This window comes from Apostichopus japonicus, chromosome 10 (assembly GCF_037975245.1).
Source record: "Apostichopus japonicus isolate 1M-3 chromosome 10, ASM3797524v1, whole genome shotgun sequence".
Lineage (NCBI taxonomy): Eukaryota > Metazoa > Echinodermata > Holothuroidea > Aspidochirotida > Stichopodidae > Apostichopus > Apostichopus japonicus.
In genome coordinates this window covers 12,263,897-12,276,828 of record NC_092570.1, presented here as the reverse complement: position 1 = coordinate 12,276,828, position 12,932 = coordinate 12,263,897, and the positions used below count along the sequence as shown (strand labels likewise).

Here is a 12,932-nt window from a genome sequence, read left to right as displayed (position 1 = left end):
GATGCAAGGCTGGTATACAGGCAGTTAATGCATACAGTATATTTAGTATATTTGAACAATATCCCCAGCTAAATCCTCTCTGCATCATCATCTCCTGCTCAAACCCCAACCAGTGCACAACCAACTTCAGCACAACCCCAACCAACCTTAAGCCCACCCAGAACTGAACTAAATGCAACCCCCAACCGTCTAAAAACCAACCCCCAACCGACCTAAAGACAACCCCCAACCAACCTTAAGCCCACCCAGAACTGAACTAAATGCAACCCCCAACCTACTAAAAACTAGCCCCCAACCGACCTAAAGACATCCTCCAAACAACCTAATATTTACTTCGTTCCCCACTTACCTGTCTCCCCACAACCTATGCACCGCATTCTACCGTGTCTAGAATGCCCTGGTAATCTTTTAACACTGTACACCCTCACTGGCCCTAATGGCCTTCCTTCATTTTTCTACCCACAAAGTGTCTCACTGTGTTTTTCGGAGTTAGAAAAATTTTCGCGAAATTCGCCCGGATTACCTTGGATTTATACTCTAGAAGTTTCCTATCAGGACTTCTGCACTTCCAAGGATCTTTTCCAGCCTGATAAGTATCCTTTTCTTGTAGGGAAGGGTGTTTTTGGGGGCTGTTTTTAGTGTACACTCTCGCCCATGCGTTCGTTTTTTCTTACGTAACGTTTTTAGGGTAACAGGTAGTAGCTCTGCGAGACTACTTCGTTCGTTGCCTATACCGCCTTGTTTACGCGGATAGGCATATATTTTCGTATGTACATGTTTCAGCTTTTCTTACTTTCAAAAAATAAGATGTTTGCTTGTTTCTTGTACCTTCGTTACTTCTTACGCTTTGTGTGGGTTTTCCCCTTGTAGCGTAATTTGTAGCGTTGCCTATACCGCCTTGTTTACGCGGATAGGCATGTTTTTCCGTATGTACATGTATTTCAGCATAAGATGTTTTGCTTTCATGTACTTCGTTAATTTTTTACGCTTTTAGTGTGGGTTTTCACCTTTGTAGCGTACCTGTAGTTGTAGCCACGTCCCGATATCTCCTAACTAGCCGAGATGGTCGGCTCGTTTCATTGTTTTTCATGTTAAGACGGGAGTATCCTTGATTTCATATATTGTTGTATATTTTCATGTTTCCTCCAGTTGTTGCTACGTGCGCTCCCTCAGTCTCATGACTTGGGGTGTACCTCGTAGCCTTGTTCCTCCCTCCGCTGGTTCGCGGTTAGGGGGGTTCTCTCCCTTATATACATGTTTCGTCCTTTTTATAAGTTTTTCGATGCATATATGTTTAGTTACGTTGCTTCCATACAGTATGTCGGAAGTGTTTCTCCTTGTAACGTATCTTGTAAGCCGCGAACTCCTATCCAATACTAGACGGATAGGCGGTTCGATTACGTTGTTGTTGTTTCTTGTTTGAACCTTCATATATTTGTACATATTTTCATGTTTCTCCATGGGTTTCGCTACTCGTGCGCCTCCTAAGTGTCGGGAGTTTCACTTGGGGCGTATCTCGTAGCCTTGTTCCTCCCTTCCCGCTCTGTACGCGGATAGAGGGGTTCTCTCCCTTGTATACATGCTTCGTCCTTTCCTTCATGTATTCTAGTTACGTGTCCGCTTCTAAGTGTGGGAAGTTTTTCACTATTGTAGCGTACCTTGTAAGCCGCGAGCCTCTAGCGGGGCGCGTTGTTTTTGTCACGTAACTTTACTCTCTGTTAGCATACTCCCACCCTACTTCCTCCTTATAGTCGTTCCGTTTGATACGTTAGACTATTCGCCGTTAGTCTCTCCTTAACGTGGGTTTCTCAGACATGTCTCGAAGCCACCTTAAATGTGTGAACTGTTCCGAGACCTCTGTCTAGTCTGTTTTGTTTTCACACCAGACAGTGGCAGCACATCGACACCTGGCTAGCAGGTCGGGACAGGTTAGATCTATCACCGAACCCACAGTTCCCCTGGAGGGAATCGGAGGAGAGACAGGAGATGAAGAGGAAGTGAGAGAGTTGGTGGGAGTTGAGCTGGAGAGAGGCCAGGAGAGGGCCGGAGAAGAGAGAGAGATGGAGATTTGCCACCCAAGGTGCCGGCGTTGTCCGGATGTACCACCAAGGGCTAGGGCAAGGGCAAGGCTCAAGGCCAACCAAAAGCCCATGTGAGAGAGAGAGAGATGGAGATTTTGCCACCCAAGGTGCCGCGTTGTCCGGATGTACCACCAAGGGCTAGGGCAAGGGCAAGGCTCAAGGCCAACCAAAAGCCCATGACAAAGACGGCCAGAGCGGACAGTCCGTCCGGGTCGCAGAGAGCGGCACCCGTTGTGGTGCGCACAAAGAGAGGGGCTCCGGAGAGCCAGGGTCCGGCGAGACCTCAGAAGGAGCCCGGAACAGACGTTCCCCTCCGACCCAAGGAAGGCTAGGCTCAAGGCCAATAAAAAGCCCATTAGAAGTTCCGACCGGAACGGACGGAATGTCCAGGTCGAGGAGAGTGGTACCCGGCGTGGTACGCACACAGAGATAGGCTCCGGGAGCCCGAGTCCGGCGAGAGAGGCCGGAGGAGAGAGAGAGAGAGGAGAAAGAGATATTGCCCCCCAAGGTCCCGGCACCGTCCGGATTCTATGACCAAGGGGGAAGGCAAGGGCAAGGCTCAAGGCCAATAAATAGCCCATATGAAATTCCGACCGGAATGGACAGAATGTCCGGGTCGAGAGGAGTGGTACCCGGCTAGGTACGCACACAGAGATGGGCTCCGGGGGCCCGGGTCCGACGAGACCACGGGTCCAGCGAGACCTCACAGGGATGCGGAACCGAGGTTCCACTCCGGATCCCAGGAGTCGGTCCCGGAGCCGGGAACCGATGAGATCAACAACTGCTGGGCCCCCAGAACGGGGTAGTAAGGGCAAACGCCCAATCCGAAAGGAAAGCCGGCCCGAGCGAGGTTCCCACGGCAAACGGAGATATACTTATCCCCAGCCTCAAAGTTAATCCCGCCTCCAAGAGGGGGAAAAGTCTCTTTCATCAGGGGAGGTCGCCCCCCGGAACTAGCAGCTTGAGCTGCGACGACAGGTTCGAATCAATTGCGGAAAGACACTGCAATCGCTACACCATTTATCATTACACATCCCGAATGTGTGTTTAATGAGTACCAGCAGAAACCAGGACATGACATAGATTTCCTGGGCATTCATGGGTCATATTCTCCTGGCTAATTATATTTCTCTCTCGTTATAATTCATCGCCATATGTCTAGGTTTGAAACCTTGCTTATGTTTTGTTGTTTAAAACGCTTGTGGAAGCCCCTCCAGAGCATGTTAAAAGGCGCAAACTGAAGCGATTCTAGTACAGTCTCGTTACTTAGTACCTTGGCAACCTGCCAAGAAGAGAACGTTCTCGAAGCTTGGCAAAAGTGCCAGGAAAATGAAGCCTTCTAAGAGACTTGGCAAATTGCCAAGAAAATATACCCGCTGTATATTTGTTATGAGAGGAGGGGGGCCAAGCAGTCACCTGGATTGACATGTGTAAGCTCAACATTTGCTGCAACGAGCTGTCGACTACGTGAGCGATCCCATGGAATAAACCTCTCTCTCTATTTTGTGGGTGAATTTCCAAGACAAACGCGTCAGTAAGTTGGAAAAGGGGTAGGATAAAACCCTAACAAAGGTACAAGCGCTAACGCGCTCCGAGCATACAGTATGCGCTTCGTGAATAATGTTCGATGTTCCGACATTTTAAGCACAGTTGCATTTCGTAGCACCTGATAGCCTAGCCTAGTCGTGGCTATGCGCTAGGTGGTTTCAATAGGAAGTTGGATACTTCTACTGTACTACACTACGAAATTGACACGTCTTGACATGGAGAGATTTGAGGAGTAACGGGTACGTTATCATAACATTTATTACGTGTTTAGTAGGTTAAATGTGGTGTGGTAAAAACGTCGACATAACGTTTCTATGAGATATTAATGTTATATTAATGTTATATTAATGTCTTAACGTAAATCGTTTTGAAATATGAGCCTGAAAACGTTTTCGGTGACATACCTCTTACACCACTAATAACGTTATCATAACAAAACACTACATGCTTAGTAACGCTGTTGTGTTTGCTGAGTAACTCCCCGGGCTCCGTTAAGCAGCCAGGGATTTTTGAGGTGGATTTTCTACAAACCCACCCTCTCACCATCTTCACAGCCCCTGTTGGGAGTTTGTTTCTGATGAGTAGGTCTATACAGTAGCTCAGTTAGCTCAGGGTTAAAGCCTTTCAGTCATAAGGTCCCCGGTTCAGGCCACCCCAAGATTAATGTATGTTGTCCAGCTACAGAGTTGTTGACTTTTCATAATCATGGACGTTAAATTTGTATGTGAGAGACTGACTTCAGTCAGCTTGCAGCTTGGTTAAGCCAGTGAGGCTTCTTCTCAAGTTCCTACTTGCAGGATGATCCTAAATACATTCTTAAATACATACATATAGTTGTAGGAGTCACATAAAAAGTAGCAGTGTAGCTTTGTTTAAGATTCTGATGAAGCAAACTATCCATTCAGTACTCAGTCTCATTTTTTGTAGCAGGGTAGCATTGTTTAAGATTCTGTACTCACTCAGCAGAGTGAGATTCTGTACCTTCAGTACTCACTTCTGGAGAGTACTGTGGTCAAGTGGTGAAGGCTGTGGACTGGTGATCTAAGGCTTGCAGGTTTGAGTCCTGGCCGGATCATTCAGTTGTTTCCCTGGGCAAGGCACTTTTTCGTCAGTGCAGCTTCCCATCCAGGAGATACTTGTCTCTATGCTTGACAGGTTTTCGTTGACCGGGGTAATATTGTTAGGCGCCTCAGGCATCATTATCTTTCAATAGGTCTACGCCTTTTCTTTCCCCAATATTATGATTAATATTTTTTAGCAGGGAAAGAACCTCCATTAAACTACAGGGTACAGCTTAGCATCATCAGGACATTCCTTTTCTTCAGAGTTTTCTGATTGCAACGGGTTGATTACTGAAGGAGTCATCAACCGTACTGTGGTACTGAATCAGTACTGCGAGTGCGGCTGTCCTGCAAGCGCTAACAAGGTCACCAAGCAGGCCGCTGTCCTTGACTTCTTTAGCAGCAGATACACAGGGTTGGGCTCTCTGGAGCCCTCCGGCGCCCAGGTACGGGGCTTTTGACTACCATCCTCTCAGACAACACGACGGTGGTAACATACTGTAGCTACGTCAACAGACATGGTGGCACCAGGTCAGAGAGATATTGCCGTCTGGCAAGGGAGACCCTCACCACAGCTACAGAATCTGGCATGGCCCTACAAGTCTCTCAGATACCCAGAAAGGAGAATGTGATGGCCGATACTCTGCCCAGGGGACAGCTCCACCCTGACGAGTGGACCCTTTCGCAACGAACATGAAGTAGGTTTTTCCACATGTTCAGCAGACCTCTGATAGACCTGATTGCGACACAGGGCAACAATGGGCTGCTCATCTTTGTTCAGGCGGTCCCACCCGCAGGCCTTCCAAATAACGCCAGGTCCCTGTCGCGAAACGGACCGGAAGCTTACATCTTCCCCCTCTTGGCATGGTCAGCCATCATAGTGGCCCCGCTGACCCCGGTTCGGGCAAAAGTTATCCAGCTCCTAGCGGACGAGCCAGCGATCCTGCCGGACAAACCACAGTCGGTTGTCCCATAGACGGGGCGCTGGCTCACCCGGACAGCAAGGGCCTACAATTAGGTGCCTGGAAATTGTCTGGTGTTTCCTTAGACAGAAAGGACTTTGGCCGCCAGAGTGAGAACAACCTTGGTACTTACGTTTTCTGCCTACAGAGATTCGGAGTATGCCGAACGAGACAGACTCTGCCTACCATGGCCTTTCTTACCTTGATCGCCGACTCCTTACCCACACTGTTCCAAGAAGGGAGGCAGGGTTTAGACGATCAAAAACTTTCGTTCGGCTGTTGCCGCCTTCCATCAGGGGCTTCCCCTACGGCTCCACGCCAGGCAGCAACGGCTCGCCTTGACTAAGGTGCCTTCAGTCCTACGGTTTGTGGGGTGCTGATAGTTCTCGACCCCTCCTTCTTCGCTAGAACCAGGTTTGGGCTCTCCTACCGGGAGACATCATCATCCCAGAGATCAAGACCTTCTCTTTGATCCCCGAGGACAGACTACAGTATGGTTTCCCATTAGGGCACTGAAGTGGTACCTCAACAGAACACAAGATCTCTTGGGTACTTCGACATCTCTGTTCTTCCTCCTTCGAGTGCCCCACTCAGCAGCCTGGGAGGATACCTTGTCCCGCTGTTTGGTGGAAGCCATCCGCCCTCTGGCTACAGGTCCAGGCAGATCCATGGCTCACAACAGCAGGGGTTTCACTGCTTCTACAGCCCTGTTCGCAGGTTTTCCAATAGTGGACATCTGCAAGACGACGGCGTGGAAGACTCCAATCGCTTCGTCGCCTGCTACTTATCGGACATATCACAGGCCGATTTGGCTTTGGTCGCTCGATGATACGAGCTCCGGGGGTCCCACCCCTCGGGCCTCCCACCATCGGACAGTGCCACTCGGTGCATAGGTTGTGGGGAGACAGGTAAGTGGGGAACGAAGTAAATATGATAAAACTTACTGGTTTATATATTTACGAGTGACCCACTTACCTGTCTCCATTTCCCGCCACCCTCCCCGAGGGAGGTGGGACGCAGCCGGACGGGGGAGCGGTCGTTCGACCTGACTCATGACTCCTCGCGTTTCGTCGATAGACATCGCCACCCCCTGGGTCGCCTGCGGCTACTTGTCTATCGGTGGGTGTTGTTTCCTTAGTTTGGTTTACCAGGTTACTCTTTACCATCTAAGGTAGTATGGGCCTCGTCCCCTTGTTCAATTAGGCCTCTGTAAGTGTAGGGGGAGGCACGCCTACGGGGTGACGGAGGGCGGACCCCTACCCCGACTGTTCAGGGTGGGCTCCACCCTCCGCCTGGAGGCGTCAGCAGTCTTTGTTAGTGTTAGATTTTTCCTTCTCGGCGAGCTCGGCGGGTGGCAGGGTTTACCCGCCACCCTCCCCGAGGTCGCGTCAGGGGCCACTTTGTGGGAAAGTGGTCTCAAAATGAAGGAAGGCCATTAGGGCCAGTGAGGGTGTACAGTGTTAAAAGATTACCAGGGCATTCTAGACACGGTAGAATGCGGTGCATAGGTTGTGGGAGACAGGTAAGTGGGTCACTCGTAAATATATAAACCAGTAAGTTTTATAATAACAACCCCAGACCTAAAACAATGCCCACAGTATCTAAAAGCAACCCCCACCTGACTAAAAACCAACCCCCACCTGACTAAAAACCAACACCCACCTGACTAAAAACCAACCCCCAACCATCCTTAAACCATCCCCAAACCAACAAAGGAAATAGTTCCCCTTCCCCCCTTGGTAAAGGAAATGGGCAAGTTTTGATGAGTGTAAATTACAACATTAAACTTAGGAGGTAATCATTGTTTTCTTTTCTACCATGGCTTTAATATATTATTTTTCTTCTTCTGTTTCATCACAGGACATGGACATTATGTGGAACTCCAGAATACTTAGCACCTGAAATTATCCAAAGTAAAGGCCATGGAAAGGCAGTAGATTGGTGGGCATTAGGAATACTTCTTTATGAAATGTTGGCTGGGTAAGATGATTTCTTCTTTTCTTGCCAAACTAAGTAAAACAGGAGACCTAACATTCAGGTGACTCTAGCTATCAACAAGTGCAACCATCAATTACCATGTGCAACCATTCAATTACCGTGTGCAACCATTAATACAGTGCAACCATCAACTACCGTGTGTAACCATTAATTACAGTGCAACCATCAATTACCATGTGCAACCATCAATTACCATGTGCAACCATTAATTACAGTGCAACCATCAATTACTGTATGCAACCATTAATTACAGTGCAACCAGCAATTACCGTGTGCAACCATTAATTGTAATATCATCAGTGACTTGTCAGATCAAATGTATCAAATTTCCATCATGTATTCTCCCTGATCAGAAAATATACATTCTTTTGGAAGCAAATTGTGCTCTCCGAAGTCAATGATAATTGTGAGATTAATGGTGACATTACTTGAATCCACCAGGCATTTAATTATGTAGTGTCAGTATATTGCAGTATTGCCTTATCATGATTACAACTATCTATGCACAGCTGCTGTTAAGTATCATTAAACTGTGTACTATTTCACGATTGGTTTACAGTGGTCTTACAAATAATTGCATTAACTTTGATTGCTTTTACTAATTGACACTATTGATTTCTCACTACAGTTATCCACCGTTTTTTGATGACAATCCATTTGGTATATATGAGAAGATCCTGGAAGGTCATATAGACTGGCCCCGCCACTTTAATCCAAATTCAAAGTAAGTGCACAACTATTGTTTGTATAATTGATGAAAAATATCAGGTATTGTTGAAGCTAAACCTATCAATACCTATTAAATACCCTTAAAAGATTAAAGTATTATCAAATAAAACTTGGATTAACAAATTAGAATACAATTGAAATAACAAGAATATGTAATCCAATTACAATAGGAATTGCAACTTTTAGAGAGGCTGAAGTTAGCAAATCACTTTAACCATTATTGTCAAGGCATTATTGTATAAACATGTTTTTACATTGAATTACATCAAATGAATAACCTCAACCAGGAATAAACACCCACAGTACAGTATATACCAGTCAGTGTTGCTGAAGTGATATTGTTTGTATATCCCAAATAATCCAGAAAGAATGACATACCAGGTATTCTTCTTGTTTGCAAATCATTAAATTTGGAGTATTTCCTGCATTACTGTGGCCAAGAAAATAATTAAGTTTCACTGCATTAGTTAACTTTAATTGGCAACTTTGGAGAATAAAGCTTTCTGTAACTCCATTATCACACATCATTGATCTATCATTTTGACATCATTCCAAAGTTTTGGAATCTTTTCCTAAGTTGATATTTAGTTACTGGGCTTATTAGAGCAAACTTGTAGGTATTACATAGATAAAACTTAAAGAGAATCAAGCATACTCTAGCACAAGTCTGTTGTTATATATGCCCATTTGTGACACACAACCTACCACAGATAATAGTACACAAGCAATGTTATGTTCTGCTACTGAGCACATGAACTGTAACCATCTGCCCTTCACATAACCACACACTTTTATGTCATTTTCAGTGCCTGTTTTTCCTTGGGAATATTTTAGTGACTGATATAGATTGTCTTACAGACAGTGGTAAGGCCGCTAACCATCAATGAAAATAATCTAAGTAAGAACATATATGAAAAGTAGCTATGATTGATGTAGAGCCCTGGTTGGTTTTCAAGGACTTTGACGTTGTTGGTCGGGAACCACTCGGACTTGGGACTCAAAATTCGGACACTCAGGACTTGAGAAGTCGGACCTTTGTCAATACAAGTCCAAACCAATAGTTCAGCATAGTGTATGATTACAATAACTTCTCCCAACTTAAATAGAACACTTCAAATCTTCAAACTGATGGTTTCTCTTTCATCTGAAAGTCACATTATTAATGTTATTATCTCTTAATAACTGTCCATATACAATGGCTTCATTCTCATGAAAAGAATACTCAGGTTCTTTCTTAAAATGTTGCATATTTGGCATTTAAACAAAAACATTTGGTGTGTTGTAGTGAGTTGGAAAATCCAGAACAGTGAAAAAACTTCCAGCCTCTACCAGGATTCGAACCCGGGCCTCCCGCTTTATATGCGGACACCCTAACCACTAGGCTATTGAAGCTGATTGTATGTCCAGAGGTTCGAAACTGGTAAGGAAGGTCATAATTCCACTGTAGGCGTTTGTCACCTGTATCGAACACTGCTAGTTCTGTTTTGGTGACATTTGCCTTGAGATCAAACATGATGCTAACCAACTCAAAATCATTTGTGATTCCTAAAGCCGAATGTCGAGCGAGAACCAACTCATGGTAGTATATATATTTTGCTGAAAGAGCTTCCAAACGTGTTAGGCACAATGTTATCTGTCATTGTGTAGTTGTGAGTAAACAGCTGGTAGATGCAGGTCAGTGAGTAAACAGCTGGTAGATGCAGAGCAGTGAGTAAACAGCTAGTAGATGCAGAGCAGTGAGTAAACAGCTGGTAGATCCTGGGCAGTAGAGCATTGAGTAAATAGCTGGTAGGTGCAGAGCAGTGAGTAAACAGCTGGTAGATGCAGAGCAGTGAGTAAACAGCTAGTAGATGCAGAGCAGTGAGTAAACAGCTAGTAGATGCAGAGCAGTGAGTAAACAGCTGGTAGATCCTGGGCAGTAGAGCATTGAGTAAATAGCTGGTAGGTGCAGAGCATTGAGTAAACAGCTGGTAGATGCAGAGCAGTGAGTAAACAGCTAGTAGATCCTGGGCAGTTGAGCAGTAAGTAATTAGCTGGTAGGTGCTGGGCAGCAGAGCAGTGAGTAACCAGTTGGTAGATGCATGGTAGAGCAGTGAGTAAACAGCTGGAAGATGCTTGGCAGTAGAGCAGTGAGTAAATAGCTGATAGGTGCAGAGCAGTGAGTAAACAGCTGGTAGATCCTGGGCAGTAGAGCATTGAGTAAATAGCTGGTAGGTGCAGAGCAGTGAGTAAACAGCTGGTAGATGCAGAGCAGTGAGTAAACAGCTAGTAGATGCAGAGCAGTGAGTAAACAGCTAGTAGATACAGAGCAGTGAGTAAACAGCTGGTAGATCCTGGGCAGTAGAGCATTGAGTAAATAGCTGGTAGGTGCAGAGCATTGAGTAAACAGCTGGTAGATGCAGAGCAGTGAGTAAACAGCTAGTAGATCCTGGGCAGTTGAGCAGTAAGTAATTAGCTGGTAGGTGCTGGGCAGCAGAGCAGTGAGTAACCAGTTGGTAGATGCATGGTAGAGCAGTGAGTAAACAGCTGGAAGATGCTTGGCAGTAGAGCAGTGAGTAAATAGCTGATAGGTGCAGAGCAGTGAGTAAACAGCTGGAAGATGCTTGGCAGTAGAGCAGTGAGTAAATAGCTGGTAGGTACAGAGCAGTGAGTAAACAGCTGGTAGTCAAGAACAGCTAGAACTAGAACAACAACTTGCAGCAAACACCAAGAGATAATTCCACTGCAGTTTATAGCCTGTAAAATATATCAAGAAAATATAAATTAATTACCAGTCATTTCCAGACTATTCCAAAACTCAGTAGCTCTAATTATATTCAGTTTTGTACTGTGTTCAAGATCTGTTACAACTTTTTGATTCCTTTACAGAGGCAAAGGAATCTATGCACTGGTGATGTCTTGTGTGTGTGTATGTATATGACACTTGCTTGTAAACATGTTAACTCAAAAATTTAATGGTTGATTAACTTCATACTTGGTATGTGGATCAGTATTATTGAGTACAAGGAGCCTTTTGTTTTCTGTGAACTTCAATGGTCATTTGGGGTCAACAAAGGTCAAAGTCAGAAAACTTTGTGAACAGGATTTCTCAGAAAGTACATCTTTGTTGCTTGTCAAGTACAAGTACCCTATTGAAATTGGTGGAGGTCAAAGGTCATTTGCAGTCAACATTTAAGTGAGTCTGAAAATCTTGTAAACATGAAAACACAAGCGGTACATCTTTCTGAAACTTCATACTTAGTATGTAGAGTCAGTTTGGTGAGTGCAAGAATTCTATTGAAATTGATAGAGGTCAAAGGTCACATGAGGTCAACATGCATCAAGTCTGAAAACCTTTTAAACATGATAACTCCAACATTAAAGCCATCATTAATCTGTGAATTCCCCAGTGCTATGATTTTCTTTTGGTGAATGTAGTTTGGTCAAATTCTGTGAAGGGGCTGTATGGGTCTTCAACGAAACATACAGTCATCCAGGAAATGAAATCTGCTTCAGATTTCATACCCTTTCTTTAACGTTCACCTACCAGTTTTCACCCTCTGACCTTCAAGGGGTCAAAAGATAATCTCAAATGGACACAAACTGGGTCAAAAGGTTATCTCAAATGGTGGAAACATTTGCCATTTTCTCCAAGATGTTTCACAGTGTATAAACAATGTCATGTAACTCTCAACAATAAGTAAATGGATTGCTTGCTCAAAATTGGTAACATGTGTCTATATTTCACATAGGAAGACTGTTCTCTCTGGATATAGAAACTTTTTGGTTTAAAGTTCTATGCTGTAAAATCCTATTGAGTGAATGACATGTTTGATGTCCACAAGGAATTGCTACAAATCTTTTCTGGTTCTCTAAATTCTTGGACAAATTTAACTCACTTGCTCTACATTAGTCAGATAGTTATTTTGAATTAACTGTATGTATTGTAATGAATCACAATGCTAACTGGCTTTCTGGTTTATGTTTTGTTCCTGTTATTTAAAGATTAGGAATCAGCAGTTTTATATTGCTGAATCAGTAGTTTATATTGCAAAAAAAGATGATGCTAGACACCATTTATGTATTATGTTCCACGTACACTTTTTCCATATCTATTTCTCATCGTTACAGTCTGGTTTTGTGGTTTTTATTTTCCATATTTTAGCTATAATTGGCTCTCAATCAGAAAATAGAAAGCTGCAACGTCATGCAAAATCCGGCAAACAATATTGTTGGTATTCGCTGAGACGACATAACATCTTTAAGGATGCTCTTCCTTTGCCTGTGATAATTAAACTTTTGAAAAGGTTTCCATACCCCAGATCTATTAGGGGAGAGGGGGGGGGGAAGGGATATGAAATGAGTTTCTGTGAATGCAGGGAAGGGGTTAGATTTTTTTGATAGATTGTATTGGAACATTTTTCTACCTAACCAAATATTAGCTGTAGGCCTATGGATAGGATAGCACAGAGAGGTTTGTAACTGATGGGTGCATGATAGTATGACTTCACATTTGCATCATGGAAGATTTCAGACAGGAAAATCTGAATTGTGGTTTGGTGAAAGGCTTTAAT

The 12,932-nt window shown here is 44.4% G+C and overlaps 1 protein-coding gene across 2 annotated transcripts in view; it reads left to right on the top strand.

Annotated features, from left to right (window-relative positions):
- Positions 1–12,932, top strand: part of LOC139975365 (cAMP-dependent protein kinase catalytic subunit PRKX-like) — a 72,117-nt gene that overhangs the window by 45,087 nt on the left and 14,098 nt on the right. For both annotated transcript variants that reach the window (XM_071983262.1, XM_071983261.1), the window contains 2 exons: positions 7,513–7,632; positions 8,279–8,374. In XM_071983262.1, coding sequence (XP_071839363.1) covers positions 7,513–7,632; positions 8,279–8,374 — 216 coding nt within the window. The remainder of the gene's footprint in view (positions 1–7,512; positions 7,633–8,278; positions 8,375–12,932) is intronic.